The sequence below is a fragment of the Hemibagrus wyckioides genome, linkage group LG09, assembly GCF_019097595.1.
Source record: "Hemibagrus wyckioides isolate EC202008001 linkage group LG09, SWU_Hwy_1.0, whole genome shotgun sequence".
NCBI classification, from domain to species: domain Eukaryota; kingdom Metazoa; phylum Chordata; class Actinopteri; order Siluriformes; family Bagridae; genus Hemibagrus; species Hemibagrus wyckioides.
In genome coordinates this window covers 14,115,391-14,133,454 of record NC_080718.1, presented here as the reverse complement: position 1 = coordinate 14,133,454, position 18,064 = coordinate 14,115,391, and the positions used below count along the sequence as shown (strand labels likewise).

At 39.6% G+C, this 18,064-nt stretch overlaps 1 protein-coding gene across 7 annotated transcripts in view; it reads right to left on the bottom strand.

Moving 5' to 3' along the window:
* The window catches only part of slc25a21 (solute carrier family 25 member 21), a 77,938-nt gene that overhangs the window by 24,122 nt on the left and 35,752 nt on the right, over positions 1-18,064 (bottom strand). For all 7 annotated transcript variants that reach the window (XM_058399803.1, XM_058399805.1, XM_058399801.1 and 4 more), the window contains one exon: positions 4,009-4,057. In XM_058399803.1, the coding sequence (XP_058255786.1) occupies positions 4,009-4,057 (49 nt within the window). The remainder of the gene's footprint in view (positions 1-4,008; positions 4,058-18,064) is intronic.

Below are 18,064 nucleotides of genomic sequence, written 5' to 3'. Positions count from 1 at the left end.
CGCCAAATCTCACGTTGCCCTGACGGTTGATGCAATCACATCAGATTATTTTCTGTCAACACATGACTTAAAACAGATTATTTTGGACATTTGTGGAATTAAGCTCAACAGCACCACCAGTGGTTGTAAATTTCACAGAATGGTATAAAATGATGTTGGAGCAATCAGACCTTATGAGCCCAGCACAATAGGTTCACATTGCCTATTAGAGATCACGTGAGGTAATTACACAAAGTGAACCACCCCTAGATTGAGTATGCACTGGAGCTTTTTTTTTTTTTATGTCACTGTAGTGGTGTGTTTGTAACGTTAGCTGTTGCGTAACGGACTTGGTCATGGGTGTAAGGAAAATGTATAAGGTGGATTATTTACTCTATCATCCTTTTTCTCCCAAAATGCATTTGAAGGAGACAAAAATATTCAGTACAAATTACATAAAATGAATGACAGAACTATAAGTTTAATGATTTCTGGTTTGAACGACAAGGTTACAACTTTACTGTTAACAGTGTTTCTTTCACGTTATGCTATAAATGGCACCCTGTGATATACTGCAATGTTCAAACCTACGTCTTGTTGTCTAGATACTGGCAACTTGCATACATACACATGTGGTGTTAGAGAAAAGCAGAAGGGAAGGGCTTTGAATTTGAATGCTAGTCTTTCACAGGCAAACCTAAGAAATCCTCTGAGTTCTGGGTGTGATGGGGACATGAAAATAAGCATCCGGCAGGTCCAACAACATGAACCAGTCCTTCAGCTGAAAAGATTCAACAACATCTCTCAACCATAGCATAGAATAAGGGGAAAGGTATAATCTTCATAATTTAATATTGTACAAAACTGCTATAATTCTTATGAATAAGGACTTGTTTCAATCTTTTGACAATGTACAACCTTTGGGGTTAAAAAGGTTCTGGTCCAGCAGCAGAACTGAAGTTTACATCCCTGGACATTGACATGAGGATCCACTTATCTGATACAGTCACTGCCCAGTGGGTGATGTTTTCAGTCATAAAGTGTCTTGTTGCCAGCCACCGGTGAGGCACAGTGATTTAAAAGTGCTGTTCAAAGGTCCATTTGCCTATTCAGAGCTTCTTTGGAAGCAGGCTCAAAAAGCAACCCCGGCAGTTTTTGCTGAATTTACCTGCCATGTTTGGCAGAGCAGACTGTGCTAACTACACTAGATGCCACACATCAACCAGGCTGTTGACAGTTGCCCTGTGTCCTTGCATTAGAGTCTCAGCACTAGGAGTGCAGTATTAATCACTGTGGTACCTTAGTGGTTAAAGTGTTGGACTACACTAGGAAGGTTGTGAGTTTGAAACACAGGTCCACCAAGCTGCCACTGCTGGGCCCCTGAGCAAGGCCCTTAACCCACAACTGCTCAGTTGAATAAAATGACATAAAATGTAAGTCGCTCTGGACATGGGATCTGCTAAATGTTGTAAGTGTAAATTTTTCTCGTGAATGCCCCATATTCTGCATTATTGTAATTACTAATAAGAACATCACTATATCTGCATTTTGCAATAAGGCAGCACCCATCTGGATACATCTGGTGAGATCCTGTCTCCAATCAGCTGCCTTACCACACAGTTTTAGACTGCATGACCCTACAATAAATTGTGATAAAAATACGTGGGTCTCACTACCAACAATCAACACTGCTGCATCTGTAAGGCCACAAGAATTGTGGCTGACCCTTCCAAGGACTCTACACCCTCCTGCCATCTGGCAGAAAGTTTTGGAGCATCCACAACACCACCACAACTACCACCAAATTCCATAACAGTATAATTAGATGACCAAGAGATCTGTAACAGATGAGCTCCAAAGAAATGTTTTTATATTATAGAGTTTGAAATACAAAACAGCAACAGATAATTATGTGTTAGCAACACACACACACACACACACACACAGACACACACAATAATTTATGCTGGAACTAACTAGAGAGCAGATGAAACAGCTCAAACAATAAAGGGTCATGACAAGCATTAAAGTGAAAGGTATCAAAGCAAGGGTCCGGAATAAACAGAGGTGTTTCAGTCTGTGGGAGGGTCTAAGGGTGTGTTTGGGTGTTTGGGGTGGAGAAAAGTTGTGTAACAAGATCTCCACATAAAGAACAATCTGGACTTCTTCCTGGTCTCTAATGAGAGCGGCAGTGAAGCCGGCAGGCTGATCAGAGTCAGATGGGTTGCCCCAAGCACACTGCCCCCCGCCGAAAGTGCCGCCCGACACCCTCTGTTACCTCCAAGTGAGCTGAGACCAGCCCATGAACCATGTAACTAGGTGGTTTCCAGGTTAATGAAAAGCTGTAACTCCAGTTCCACTGTCTCCCTAGAAAGCTAACTATATACAAACACCCCTAACCCATTGCAATCCACGTCCAGGAGCAGATGAAGAACCTTCAAAAAAATGAGCTTTTATTACATTGCTAATCTGCCGAGCATGTGATGTCTCTATACATTGATTCTGATATATCACTGAACAGCTTTAGGTGGCTGTGGGTGTGCAACAACCCCCACTCTTCCCACCCCCTGGCTCCAGTGCCCTCATTTGCACAGGGTAAATATGAATTTTCTAGAGTATACATTTTGTCAGGTTCCCCTCTAAAAAAACCCTTTGATTCCACCAAAGCAGCTTTTTTGAAAAGAGAAAAAAATGTTCGCTCCAGTTGGCATCCAATTTGGAGCAGTGAACATTAAAGCAGCAGCCAGGTACTAATAAGAGACATTCCTGCAACTAGAGTCAGAAAGGAGGTGTGTTGGGCACAACCCTCCCAATGGCTCCAAGTCCTGTGCTAATAGATTTCAGCTCTACCCACCCTCCCAATTAGCTTGCTAGCATGCTTTCGGGGAAAAGGTTGGTGGGAAGAAAAAAGGAAAAGGGAAACGAGCAACTAGCAGATGACAAGTGAAAATGTAAGATCACTTATATGAATAGAACTGGGGTCATGGCTTCACAAAATATGAAAGCATTTTCAGTTGTGTAGAATTATAAACATTTGATTAGACTTCAACTTCTGAAAATCTGACAGTGTGAGAATAAAAAATGTCAGACAAATCACACAGGTAAACTCTGCTAAATGTCTTGCGCTTTCGTATATACTTCAAATAGATAAAGCAGACATACTTTAGTGGGGCTTTTTCCACTTTTAAGGAGGAGCACTACAAAGAAAACAGAGAGTGCACTTTTAACCCTGACCCCGCATGAAGAGAGAGAGGCCTAACCATGGCAAAACTTTCAACAAGAGACCTTAAATCACCCTACAGGATTCTGGAGTATCACATGTCAATTTGTATGAACCCATGTACTTATGCTGAATCTACATTTTGTGTGTGGCTTCTTCAACAACACGATCTTGCTGTTTTTCAATCCAAAACATCCAGAATTATACACTGCAAAATAAAAAATGTATGATCAGATACTCATGTGTGCATGAATATACATGTGTGTGTGCGGGCGTGCAAGCATGTTAGCAGGAGAGCCAGGGTCTTGGCAGGGCACACAGAGGCCATAAAGGTTTAGGAGTGGCCCACGACCTGTTTACTACCCACTGAGTAGCTTTGGTGTGAGGGCCCCGATCACCCTCCATCCTTGGCTTCCAATTTTGCTCATGTAACACAGGGGAAGAAAATTAATTCAAGAGCTTCAACATTTACCATGCACCAATCAAGACCCATTCTTTTTTTTTATGTTTCTTTTCATTTTACAGCCATGGGCCCATAACAAGGGATGGAGTTCAAAGGAAAAATGAGGTAAAAATGTGAGTGATTTGTGAACATTAAAAAGTATTAAACATTTTGGGTATGGGTAAATGATGCATTTCATTTTGACTAAATGACTTAGCCTCTTGGGTCTAGTGCTCATATACAGGCCTCTCCAGCCCATATTTGTTGTAAAAAAATATGTATTAAAAGCATTCAGAAATACAGGCCTTGCTAACTCAAAGAGTATGAGCTATTTCTGGGTAAATCATTCTACATTTTTACCAGTTACCTGGTCTTCACGACATCCAGTGGGTGCATCAGACATATCTCCACCAGACCTACAGAGAAAATATACAATTAGATTGTTATTACTTGGCATAAAACTGCAATTTTGATTTTAACATTAAATTTTAAGAAACATTTTTATAAGTTTCACATCATGTCAAAAAGCTACATTTCTAAAACATGCAGATCCTAGAGGGACCTCAGTAGAAACTTCATGCCATGAAAAATAAATGCTCTGATGAGGAAAACTTTAATCTGCAAATATTTAACCGCTTAAAAATGAGGAGAAACCAAGATCTATACATTTATAAATACAAAGAGTCAGATTTCTGTAAACCATATGCCCATGTGTTGAGTGTGCGTGTGTTCGCCTGCCATGATTATACAGAGGGGATTCCCTCAGCACTGGTTCCTCAACCACACATCTGACAGGAACCACTTGGCCAGGCCACTGCCTTCATCACTTAGATTGCGTTTTTGTCCTATTACCACTCTGCTTCACTTGGCAACCAAGTAGTGAGGCCCTTGGCAAAAATCAGTCCCGGATAGAGCTGTGGCAAATGGTCTGGAATGGTTGCTTTCTTGGTTCACAAGGCATTATGATCACGCAATTTTTTTCTACAGTCTGACTTTGTTCATTATAGTCGACTGCTACTGTAATTGGCAATTCATAGAAATACAGTGCAGATCACAAAGTACTGGACAGTTACACTTTTGATCTCAGTACTCCAGTACATGAGACTTACAGTATAATGTTAAACAGTTAGTGTTAAGTGGACAATAGAAGCTTTTTATAGATGCATACATCTGTAGACACAAATAAATATCCACACAGATAACAGTTCATTAAAATATACCTACAAAGTAGAGCACAGTCTGTGTGAGAAATACAAACATGTACAAGTTGAACATTTTTCTACAACTTTGTACAACTTCACAAAATGATTAAAAATAAATTTATGTTCCATTAACACTTCAAAATAGAGGACTATGGAATTATTAGGATATGCAAAGGGAAATATTATGAAGAAAACTATAATTCCATCCATTATTCACATGAAACGGATGCAGGTGGCAAGTTGAGCTGAGAAAAGTTTAGGTAACTTGTTGACATTTGCTCTGGGCATTAACCATTAAAACTGGACTGCAATCCTAATGTTAATCATGCACTCTAGTTACTTTGTCAAGATGTTTATTATGACATGCTTTGTAGCTGATTTTGAAGCCTGGTGAGATTTGAATTTGACAAAGCAGTGTCAAAATAGTCTCCAATCTAATGCTAATCTGAAGAAAGATAATCAGCCTCCTTGCAGTTACTTTCTGAATTGTTTATATCTAAATTCTCTTCTGCATTAGAAACCGAAACAGCTAGTAATAAACTGTGCCAAAGCATATGTTTTTCTAAATTTTAGTCACAAAAACTAAAATTAAATTCTTATCTAGAGGGTTCATTGTCATCATTGTAATACAGATATGAAAGGTCTGTTTATAAAGGATACTGGTAATTAAAAAACTGCACTGAAATAAGACCTAGGGTTATATATTGCTCATATATATGCTGTACAGCAAAAAAAATCTCTTAAAAGCAAACCTGTTGTTCTTTAATCATATATTATAGTACACTGTATATTGTATATTCTGTCCAGCACTGTATAAATCAGCATGTAGAGAAGCTATAATAATCTGTGAATTCAGTATACATCAGCATTCCAGAGCATCAGGAGTGTAGCGGTGACAGGTCACAGGTTGGGCAGTTTAACATGGTAAATAATGCTGATTTCACACTGTGAAAAGCTACTCTTTGCTCTGTGTTTACAGCAGCTACCAGACATATCAAGTTCCACTGAATGAAAACGCAACAATGGTTGAAACTCTATCTGGGTCGGCTTCTTGCTATGTAAATAGGCAAGGGCCAGTTTCAATGCCTGTTTTGCACCAAACACTTCATGACAGTGAGGAATTGGAAAGAATTTTTTCTCTCCTTTTTTGCATGAAAGATGCTCACAACTTGGCTAACTAGCAGCATCATAATGAGAGGTATGACTGTTCAAACAGTGGAGGAAGATAAGTGAGATCCCTAGAGTTAAGAGGTTAAGAGTCTCAAAGAGATTATGGAGCACAGGGACTCTTTCTCAGTTTAGCCTCTAAACTCGGATTCTCATTGCCACACCGCTATTGACTTTAATGGCTTCTCTCACAGATTTCACCATGTGTACACAGCTGTTCAGCAATACGGCCCTCATTCTAATTTGCTCTATTAAATATATTGTCCATAAACAAGACACTGTCTCCTTAGGGGTTTTCCAGGAAGGTAATTATCAAGAGAAATACCAGAGTGAAATAACAGCTCAATGTTGATTCTTAATCCTGGGCATTTCCAGTGAATATTAGCACATTGTTATAACCATTATATAGAAGTGTCAAATGCAGTTCAGAGTAAATCCCCTAATAAGTAATATAAAAAAAAGCTTTCAACATGTTTAGAATGCTCACAGGCAAAATTAGAACAAATAGTAAAGGGAGAAAAATGGAGTAGCTAATATGAAGTCCAGTCCTTTTATAAAAGCATTTGCCAGGTCCACATTATGTCCGTGCTCACAGAAACGCAGAAAGGATTATGAAAGGATTATAATGGTCTAGTAGGGAAATAATTATGGTTGTCCATTAATAATTATGGTCCATTAATGGTTCTCATTTGTCTAGAGGAGGAGTGAAGTGAAATAAAGAAGTTGAAGCCTTCAGAAATGCTGGATGATCATGGCCCTTATTGAATCAATAAAAAGATAAGGTATAAAGAGCTACAACAAAAAAGGGCAAAAAGAATAAAGAAAATGTGTCATTACTCCAATTATTCCATGCAACAGATCACTTAGCAATCACTTACTGGTTCTAATAAAAACACTTCAGAGGTAACACATCATTCGGGTAACTGAGGCTCCTGAACCCAGAAGCTGTTTCCGTTGTCGCTAATGTCATTCCAGTGAACACATACTATAAATAAATGGGCTAGTTTAATATAACCTATACTTTAATATATATCCCAATTTGGACAGTGAGTAGCTCAGTAAGCAAGCACATGGGCATGTAAACGTGCTGTCTGAGCCGTTCAGCCCAGTATGAGAGGGCCTAACACGGCGGCAGATCAAAGCTAAGAACCAGCACGAGGCCACGAGAGCCTGTCACTCATTTGACTCTAATGAACTCCATCTTAGGGGAAAGTCTCCCCACTTAAGCACCAGACAAGAGTTATCGTCTCCTACAGAAAAGGGGAAACGCACAAACAAGGTGAAAAGAGCCAGGGATAAACCATGGCCATTTTTAGTGTGCTCCATATGGATGGATTTAAGACTGCAGCAAAGAGGTGGGGGAGACAGATAGACCAAAAGAGGTACCGAGACATTTCCTCCACATGATCACTACAAGAACAAATAAATTGCTAGGAGTGAGGAGAAGCTGTGTTGCAATTTACTGAGGCCTGGAACATCAATAACCGTGAATAAGCATGAATAAGGGATAAGAGTGGCATGTTTTGGTAAACCCTCTACTGTTAGTTAAAAGTTGAGAACTAGTTGGCAAAAGAAATGTTAATGATCAAAATCTTAAAATCAGGTCCACAGCCTTTAATATATGCAAAGCATAATTAGGGTGCAACAATCAAGGTGCAGATCCTCCCAGAACTACTCACTATTCAAATTTAAGCATATTTTGAAGCCAAACATGCATAGGCCATGTCCATCATATACAGATATTATAGTGTTACTCACAACACTTCTTTCTTATACACAATAAGAAAGCTCAAAGTTGCATCAATACATTTCTTTGGGCTGTCAGCACTGTGTTTAGCAGCAATTCCCTAAACACCTCATAGAACACTTAACTAAAATTTACTGCCTAGAGAAAGGAAATTACACTGTCCCATTTAAGTGAGGAATACAGGAGCTCATATGCTGCTTTCCCATACTCTGCAGCTTCTCCTCTGGAGAATAAGTAGTGCATTCGTGGACTGCAGTTCTTGGCCTGCCATCTGGTTGCTCTTTCAAGCTTAGTTCTGCACCACTGGATGAAATATTATTGGGTACAATTATTTGGTGTTATCTTTTGTCTCTGAAGCACAATAGCATTGACAGCTCCTGTCATTTGCAGCTACTGTAACCAACACGTAGCCAGCAAGCCCAGATAGCTGTTGCATGAAGCTGAATTTGAGCAAGGCTGGACAAACCTTTTAAAAAATTATATATTAAATACAATCTCTCATTATATGAGCATACGAACTGGCTAAGCAGCGTGTCTGTTGTCAAGCAGACCAGCCCTTTGGTGACATACAAGGGCCAATTATGATTAACAGCAAAAGAATTTGACAAAGAAGCAGACATATAGTTCAGGTTTAAGTGCGCTGCCTTTACGGGTGTGTACAATACTCCCCATGTCATAGTGTGTGTGGTGTGTGTGGTGATGCAAGTCAGAAAAGGAAATGCACTTTGAGAAACTTCCTTGGGAGATGAAATAGGCTTTATCTGGCTTATACCTAGTGTTGGGAACCAGCTAGTGGGGAGATTATAACGAGGTGTGTTCAGTGTTTTCTTTGTGCACTGGAAGACCTGTTGAAATGTGCTGACTATTTACAGCCTATTGAAGAAGTAACCAAATTGTGAGCATACTAACACAGCAATACTTTGTGGATATGGAGGTGTCATTGCTTATTGCTAGAACTGTTGCAAATTTAGTGGAGAAATGGCATGTGCTGAACCTGCACAGACACACACACACCACCATGCACACACCCTGTTTCATTCAATGACACCAACATTAATCATTATAACAAATTCAAAGGAAGAGTTAGTAATGTCAACTAATATTTGCTTGCTCTGTATGGCCAACTGCCTTCAGGGAAGCTGAATACTCAATGTGCATAGGTTGTTGAAGATGAAGATGAAGATGAAGATATCCAGAAATAAATAAACACCCCATTTGAAAAGACTTTTGACTGAAATTTTATTTTATTTATTTATTTTTTTAAATGTCTGCTCTCTACCCTGCAACAAAACTTCACACGAGGACTAGGGCTTCATCTGACTGTAGCACAATGAAGAACACATGGAAATTCACTTGGGACAGAAGAGTAGCATTCTCCCACAGAGTGTTACGAGAGAGTGCTAAATCACTGGATGTAGACATGTAAATGAAGGAGGATGGTCACAGTGGTAATCAAATAATAGCTGCGTGGCCCACTACTGAATTCTTACAGATCTAGGAGCACAATATGTGTCTGGACAAAAGACAGCCCAAAAAAATAAAAATAAAAAACCTGCCAAAAAGCAGGCAGCTTCTTCTCAGTTTGCATTCCTAATTTTATGACAACTTCGCAGAGAAAAGATCATACATCACCACAATGAGATTGCTATCAGTAGTTAGTTTTGGCTTGGACAAGTACCAAGCTCTCACTCCCACGCTTTGCGAAAAAGTTAAATAGCATAGTGACAGTCAGAGATTGCACAATGTGTACAGGTGTCATCAATCATAATGGACAGAGACAGATGTAAATTTCCACAGAGACCTTGGAGAAAAGGTTAAAGACATAAGCAGGGCTAGGGAAGAAGTCTTGAAATGACAATGAAAGCACATAGTCTACATGCTTTTGACGTTCTAGTTTAGGGTAACTGCTACAATTAGTATCGTCGTGACTAGAGAAGTGCAACCGCATTGAATCATCAAGCTCCTTAGTTTTTAGTCATCGAAGCTCCTCTAAATGAAGTGGATAATGCCTATGGTTTTATGTTTTAAGAAAGCAAAAACAATGTTATTTATATCTCTGTAATTAACACAGCAGTAAATTGTTTCTGGATACCCGAGACATTCAACGAATAGCCTAGCAAGCTTCTCATTACTATTTTATTTTATGCAGTTGACAGTTTACATTTTTTATTTTACAATTTCTCAACTTCACTTACAGGTATATAAGTTTTCAGTGAATGTTTGCTCTAAAATGACTTGTGGAAGCTTTCTGTGACATACATAGCATGTGATTTGGGTGTCTGCCATTCCAGCCCAGAAGTTTGGCTGAATTCCTGGCTGAACCAGTAGCCAGTTGTGCAAACCCTCATCATCCCTAACGTCTCCATGCACACTTTTTTGAATACTACTTCTCAAAACACATCAGTGAAGGAATGCTAAACAAACAGGCACTGCCTCTGCAATGCCCCATTTGTCATCCTGTGTAACAATGCGAATCTGATTAGCCACGAGGAGTGTTGAGAATGACATCGACATTAGGTTTCTGTTCTGCCAAGCAAAAAAAACAAAAAAAAAACAAAACATAATGAAGGAGCGAGGTGAAGAGTGATCTCAGTTACTGAAAATCGTCAGAAACATGTCAGAACGACATGGGACCTCTACAAAACTGTCTGAGATCTCTACAGATCATCAAATCTGGAATTTAATAGTATTTGAACTAAAAGCTATACAGCTATATAAGTTTTGAAATTGTCACACCAATTATTACAGGGATATTATTATTATTATATTATTACTGTAATTCCCCAAACACCTACCTGACTAAGGCCTAGTCCAATAGACACCAGAGAACATACTCAACATATGTGCACAAGGACATATTTGTGAAGACAGTGTTGAGTGACAAGATACGTTACTTAAAAAAACATGACATGAAACAATGCCAGATTTTTTTTTTTTTTTTTAAACAGCATACAGTAAAAACAAATATTTATCAATAAATGTCATCTGCTAGATCTATTTAGCTCCAATGAGTATAAATAAAAGCTGTGCCAGTATAAATTTGGAGGGGAGAACATTTTAAATTATACTTCCTGTTGGGCATACAATTAAAAATTCTCGTTGATAATTAATGAGGACGTATTTCTCAAGGGTTCATTAGGGCTCTATATATAGGGCTCTTTTGGACTCCCTTCTGATAGAGAAGCAGTCCATTATAGGATTCTACACACAACCTTGTAAGGAATTATATATTTTTTTTAATTTTCTGGAGAGGACTGCTCTAGTGATTTATGCTTTTGTTGAGCTTTTTCCAACATAAAGAGAAAAGCAAACTCATAATATCTCTGCATATGTGCAAAAAAGAAGAAATGCTAAAGAACAACCTAAGCTGTTTTCTTTTGTGATGAACAGTAGATGACATGTTTAGAACCTCAATCTCAGTAGCAAGCACTGGTTTGTATGATCAAACAAGTTTATAATACTAACAAACAAAGCAAATATAGGAAGTGCAACTACAACTGAAAGCAAAATGTATGGTCAGTATAGTTCATGGTCATGATTAAAAGTCTGAGCCCGAGCAGATGATTCTTGACACAGGATGCAAATGCATTGGCAGGGCCAACCACACAGAAGCGGATGAGTGAGAGAGCAGAAAGGGTGAGGATTATAAAATGCAAATCCTGGTGTAACTGATATTGACACAGATCTGCCCTTTCTCTACAGAATCCTCATTCATTCTCTGGAAAACTTCTAACCAAATGAAGTCTTAGCACCTGTTGCAGAGCGCAATGTCACTCCCTTCATAAATGATTTGGATAAATACATTGGTGGGGTCTTTAGAGTTGTGTGTGTTTGTGTATTTGGGGCGGGGTTGGGTGGGAATATTTGTCCTTCATGAACAGGTGAAGAGGGTGAACTATGTGCCCTTTAAATGCTTTCATCTTTCATAAGACATTAGTAATAAAAATGGACTGAAATAGGGAAGGAAATATGTCATGATTGCATTCTTCAGCCTGTGCTCCTATTTGTATAGTCTGTTGCAACTACAAACAAAATTAATCCAACTCCTGCATTTTCGGTCTCTGTATATCACAGGAATGTTTTTTTTCCTGTTGTTTTTGCTAGGACATAGATACTTAGAGAGATAGAAATGTGATTTCACTTTTTAGGATCTCTTCATGGCTTCATGGCTGAACAAATTCTGTTGTTCTGCCCTTACTCAGAGAACCTCAAAGGCAAGATAAGGGTGAGCGATGTAAAGCAGCCTACACTAGCTGTTCGTGATGCTATGGTCAAGTATGCGCACAATCTCCACTCAAATTTACATCTCGATTTCCACAGAAAATGATGGTGCGATGCCGTCAATTAGGTGTCCCTGAGCTACTTTCGTTTTTATTCCTAAACCTGATCGGTTTAACACTTATCTAACTTGTCAGAGACTTCAGAGTCAAGTTGCAGTGCTAGATGTGATAGGAGTGAGATACATATCTTGTGTTCGGGCTGGTATTAGATTGAAAAGTGCTTAACACAGACACAATTTTTAACTATTACTGATAGATTTTAATGGTAATATAATTTGCACACTTCTGCCGTGTATTATATGCTATTACATGATGCCTCCAGCTATTCATGGTTGGTTGGTGTGTGTGTGTGTGTGTGTGTGTGTGTGTGTCTTCTCACTACAAATCATTCAAGAGGATGAGCTGTGTTATTACTGTCACCTAGTGGACAGTACTGAGAGAGATGGATGGAAAATCTATAGAAAAACAGGGCAGTCTCTGTCTCGCTCTCACACACACACACACACACACACACACACACACACACACACACACACACATACACACATACACACATACACACATACACACATACACACAGAGCAATACAAATTAATTAAACCAACATGTACAAAGTAATGACAGACTGGATGGCATGACATTCACCCCTTTGCATTTGAGGTGAGGGTTTATAATGGGAGAATGTCCAAAAAAAAATTACCACCATGTTACAGCATTGTTCTCCCTCGGCAAAATGAGCCCAAGAAACATACTCCTGCACATTTTATTTTTTTGCTATTGAAGTGTTTTACAGTAATGTAGATTTCTCTTGTCAGGCACAATGAAAAAAGTAAGGTAGGCACATAAACTATATGGCATCAAACATTTGACCTCGCACAAAGCCGAAACTTCAATGTGGTCAGGATAGAGGCAGCACATGACCAGGAAAGAGTGTGTCCAGTGTTTCTGAAACGTTCACCTATAGTCCATAAAAGCTGATAATGAACCCAATTATGGGCCAGGAACAGCAATAATAGACCTTTAGTGGGGCAGTAAATTCTTTAATTACTTGTTAACACTCCATGTCTCTTTGGACAAGCGCAGGAGCAGGGCCCCTGGACGTGGACTGGCCGGAGGCCCTGGTGGAGGAAAACAGGGTAGAGGAGACTCATTTCTACAGAGACATCCGTATATACTGAGAATTTATAGTCAGGCACTGAGTACATACTTACAATATGGGGCCAGTAGACTGAAAGGATAATGCGAGAGCCAGTCATGTCAGAGGAAAAGAAAGCAGTTCAGCTGCCTGCCTGCCAGGTGCATATGCAGATGAGAACAACAGAAAAGAAAGGAAAAGCAGGCATCTACAGAGAATGATAAAATCTCGTCTTCTGTGGAGAACTAAAAAGTACAATACAGGCATAGCAGACACACACACACTGCAATATACAGAGTGTGTGCTTCCAAATTTGGGCCAATAGTTATGGCCTACATATGGTCAGGTGTCCACAGATTTTTGGTCATATAATATATAGAACTGCTGTTGGTTACTGATTGTAGAATTTTCAAAAAATCAGCAATCCTAAACTAAATTGTTAGCAATCACTTTATGCTGGTCTGGGATGCACTAGATACTAGCCACTCTAGAGGGGACACCAGCTTCTATTAATCATATCAGGGCACCATTCTCTCTCTCACAAACACACACGTGCACACACGCGCACACACACAGACACTGACACCTAGGGGAAATTTAGAGTTCCCAAACCATCTATTGTTTTCGAAGGTTATGCAGAAACCAGAAAACTTAATTTAAAATATAAAATAGAACTGAATTTAAAGTACTAATTTTTGTTAAACACTGTATATTTTAAACAAACATAAACATCTAATGATGTGAATAGTTGCTTTGGGTGTTTTTACATGTTTGCTTTTTTGTTGGAAAAGTCCTGATTTCAGCTTTAAAAGGGGAGCTACAGGATAGATAATACTAAATAAATGAATTTGTTTTCTAGCTTAAGGACACACGAGAATACCTACGTAGCCTGGGTGGAAATCGAGTTTGGCATCTCAAACCTAAAATTTCACTGCAGTGATACAGACATCTTGATTTAGCAAAAGTTTTGTTATCTCTTGCATCTAAAAACTTTGACATATCTGTCAGGCTGTAACATGTTCTCGGGTGACTGAAAGCAGAAATCAGTTGCATTTTCACTCTGGCATGATGAAAAAATATGCACTTATGCCTTGAAATGTATATAAGCTTCATCAGGAAGCAGTTTTATTGGAGCATTTTCGTGAATTGGCAAGGGTTGTGTTTTGGTGGCGTACAAGCATGATACAGGTTTCAAAATCATGAGTCCCGGGCCAAAAAACGTAAGAGCTGGCAACCCTGTTGATTTAGCATGAGAGACTAAAGCAGGAAGCCATTACTGAAGTGTAAATGCATGGAGCTAGCACTGGCCAAGCACAAGAGAAACATGTTTCACCACCCAGACTTACAGAGAAATGAGCAAATACACATCCTCAAAACTGTGGGAATACACAAACCTATCTTTACACACACACTCACAGACATCCATATCCACACACAGACACACACCACCACTCTCCTTCCAAGCATTACATAAGCTGTGTTGGGCGGGCATGGTGGTGGTTTGAGGCTGATGAGAGAGGGTTATTATGTTACACACGGTGGTGGTTTGTTGCCGTAATTATGTAATCAGCAGTGTAGCCCTGCCCTGTGTTTGTATGTGTGAGATTGTATACGTGTATGCATACATGACGGCACAGACACAACTACAAAAAAAAAGAAAGAAAGACGCACACGTTACCATCCTTGTGAGGACCTTCAATCGTTGAATGCAGCTAATTAATGCTGGGCTACACTTAGATCTAAATAAAACTCTACTCAGTAATCAAAAGCAAACTTTTTGTCTCTTTTAGTGTGAATGTTGATCCCACAAATTTAAAAGGGTTAGGTATGTCTATTCTTGTGGGTATATTTAGTCCCCAGCAAGATATAAAAACATGCCTCTCTCTCTCACACACACACACACAAAGCCTTTACATGGGTGCTGACAAGCTACTAAAAGAGCTCTACTACTAAAGCCAGTATCCAAAAGGTTTATTGCTCGGGTGAAACTCTGAAGATTTGTTTTTAAAACACTCATCCTGGCAACGAGAGCACATTCTTTATCAGATCATTTTTACAATCTGTAACCGAGCAGGTTCAGACAAACTCTACCGAACCAAAAACACTCGCCCTAGTGCACAGGCCCTAGACTTGTATTTTCACTAAAGAAGACTGTAGAGGACAAGGAAGTGCATGGCAGGACAATGACAAGCCAAGCTCAGCAGATCTCAAGGATGGAGGAAGCCAGCTGTGCCGTGGTTCTCGCCACGGTGGGTGCTTCAAGGAACCACTAATGAAATTCAGCATCACGCACAAAAACAAGCACCATAACTCCAAAATTGTAGGGTCTAGATCCTAGCGGTAGACACACTCCAGACCAGACGATTATGTCCAGGGATTTTTCATCCAGCAATTTGTCAAAAAATCCAAAGACATATTCAAAACTGTCAGGGTGAAATTGTTCATAAGGCTGTGGTATTTTAGCAGTGTGGAAATTTAAACAGTGGACTGAAAAAATATGTTGGACTATTTGTGGAAAAAAAAAAGGCTGATTAAATAAGGACACACACACACACACACACACACACACACAATTATCCTCTGGAGTATTTTGGATAGACTCAGCAGCCTGAAATATCCACAGATTGTATTTCTATGCATTTCAAGAGACTTGAAAGTTATACAACACTAAATACCACTTAATCTATAAGACGACACTAGCATATACAAAAGCACAAGATCATTTGCTAGGGCAGGTTGCGCTACATGATGCAGTGTGATGCAGTAGTTAATTTGCGAAGGTGCAACAGTGATGATTTTAAAGACAGAATCGCCTTACGTCTTATCCCTGGCACAGATGTGGACCATGAACTCTTGACACGGTCTTAGACACTTTATGTTCAACATGTGTGTGTTACCATTTCTAGCGGTGGGGATATGTGTGTAGAAGATGAGGGAAGCAGCAGGATATATGGCGATCTGGGAGGCTAGCTGTAATGACACACGGGGGACAGATTAGCTTCCTTTCTGTCAGAGTGCCATCAGGGAGCAGCTGATTTACAGCCTTCACTGACCAGCCTGCATGCCCCATACACAAAGCAAACACACACACACACACAAAGTTCTAATACTACAGCTCTATGAGTGTGCTGTGAGTTTATGTATGAGCTATATGATGACAACAATGTGTGAAGCCAGTGTGTGTGTGTTCATAGTAACCTCTTGGTGACACTCGGCATGCTATGGCCTGTTGGTCCAAGATGGGGAGAGAGAAAAGATGGACAGATCCATTAAACACAATGTCACTGGCAAACACAACAATGATTAATCACACACTGCAAATTATAAGCACCTGTACGAGCAGACGGCTTTCCCCATCCCCCTCTGACCAGCTTTCACTCTCACTTACTCCGACAGACACACACATCAATTTCTGTCTGTCCTGCTAGTGATGACAGGGCCCCTCAAACACATATTTGTACGCACACACACACACACACACACGCACACACACACCCATGCTTACACTCAAATCTGTCAATATTTAAATAGAACAAAGTTAGACATCAAAATCAGATCAGATGAAATCCACCCAACATGATCAAGTCGTTTTTTTTCTCCCTGTGATTCTAAAGACAAAGCAATTATTTTAAAATGTTTTCCTAGTCATTACAGAGTTGACAGACATTCCTTGTAATCTGGGTCACTTCAGTGGCACTTCTCTGTATTGTTTATATGTCACACTTCAGACAGTTGATTAAAATGGTTAAATGTGTGGCACTGGTTCAGTAGGTGTCTCAATCTGACCGCATGGTCTTACTAATGAGCTCAAGAGGCACTCGGCAGCTGCAGTGGACGAGAACAGAGCAGCCCTTTTTTCACGGTCACCTGAGCTCATTATGCTAACACGCTAGCTTGGCTAACAGACGGGCGGCCTGATGTGAGGAAATGCCGCTGTGATTAATGGGTGCTAAATTGAGACGTGCAGGCCATTCCCCTATCCCAGTTAAACCAGTCACCCATCATCAGACTCAAACTGTGAGTCTGCACAGTACAAGCCAACAACCCCCTAACACACGCACACCCACACACACAGGTTTGTCCTACAAGGCTTGTGGGCCTTCGACTGATAATTATTAATGCAGCAAATTGGTACTCTGCCTACATCTAAACTCAAACCTAAAGAAGAAATCAAATAAAAGCAGTTTTGCTCAGTGGAATAAAATATTCCAGCCCACTTGTTTTTGGGGAAATAACTTTTAAGGGTTGACTATTTGCCAAGTGTCTGTTCAATCATGCGATTGCACGGTGACTATCTGAGGTCTTGGCATCAGCCGCCTTGAGTTCACAAAGAAGAAGGGAAGGAAGTTCAAACTTGAGAACTAAAGCATTATCTGACTGGGTAAGAGGAAACTAATTTCGGACATGAATAGAGTATATGTGACTGTGTTAAATTATCTAATTGAATAACGTACCTGTGTTACTCCTGTAAGAGCATCCAGAGTCTCCAGCCCTCACCCAATCCCCACTGAGCAGTGGTTTTAGCATTATTTATCTATTTTAGCTTTGTTATTATTTAGCTCTCTTTAGCTTTTTAAGCTATTAATATGTGTACTTTGCTAGCTGTCTAATTTAAATGCATATTAAAGAGAACTGGGAATCATTTAGCAAAGAGTATGAGTCCCGTTGTATTTCCTATCTTGTTTTTTCCCCCCTTTTTTAAAAAACAAACACTGTAGCTGTGATTTGCCAGAATTCCCCACTGCAGTGGCTGTATGAATTAGAGGCTAGCAGCGAGTAATGACACAACCCCAGTGGCAGTGAGCTTAAACAGCTACATTTAAACAGCAACTTTTTCCTTCAGAATAACTTCTACTTTTATTTAAATAAGCATGCATTATCAAATAAAAGGA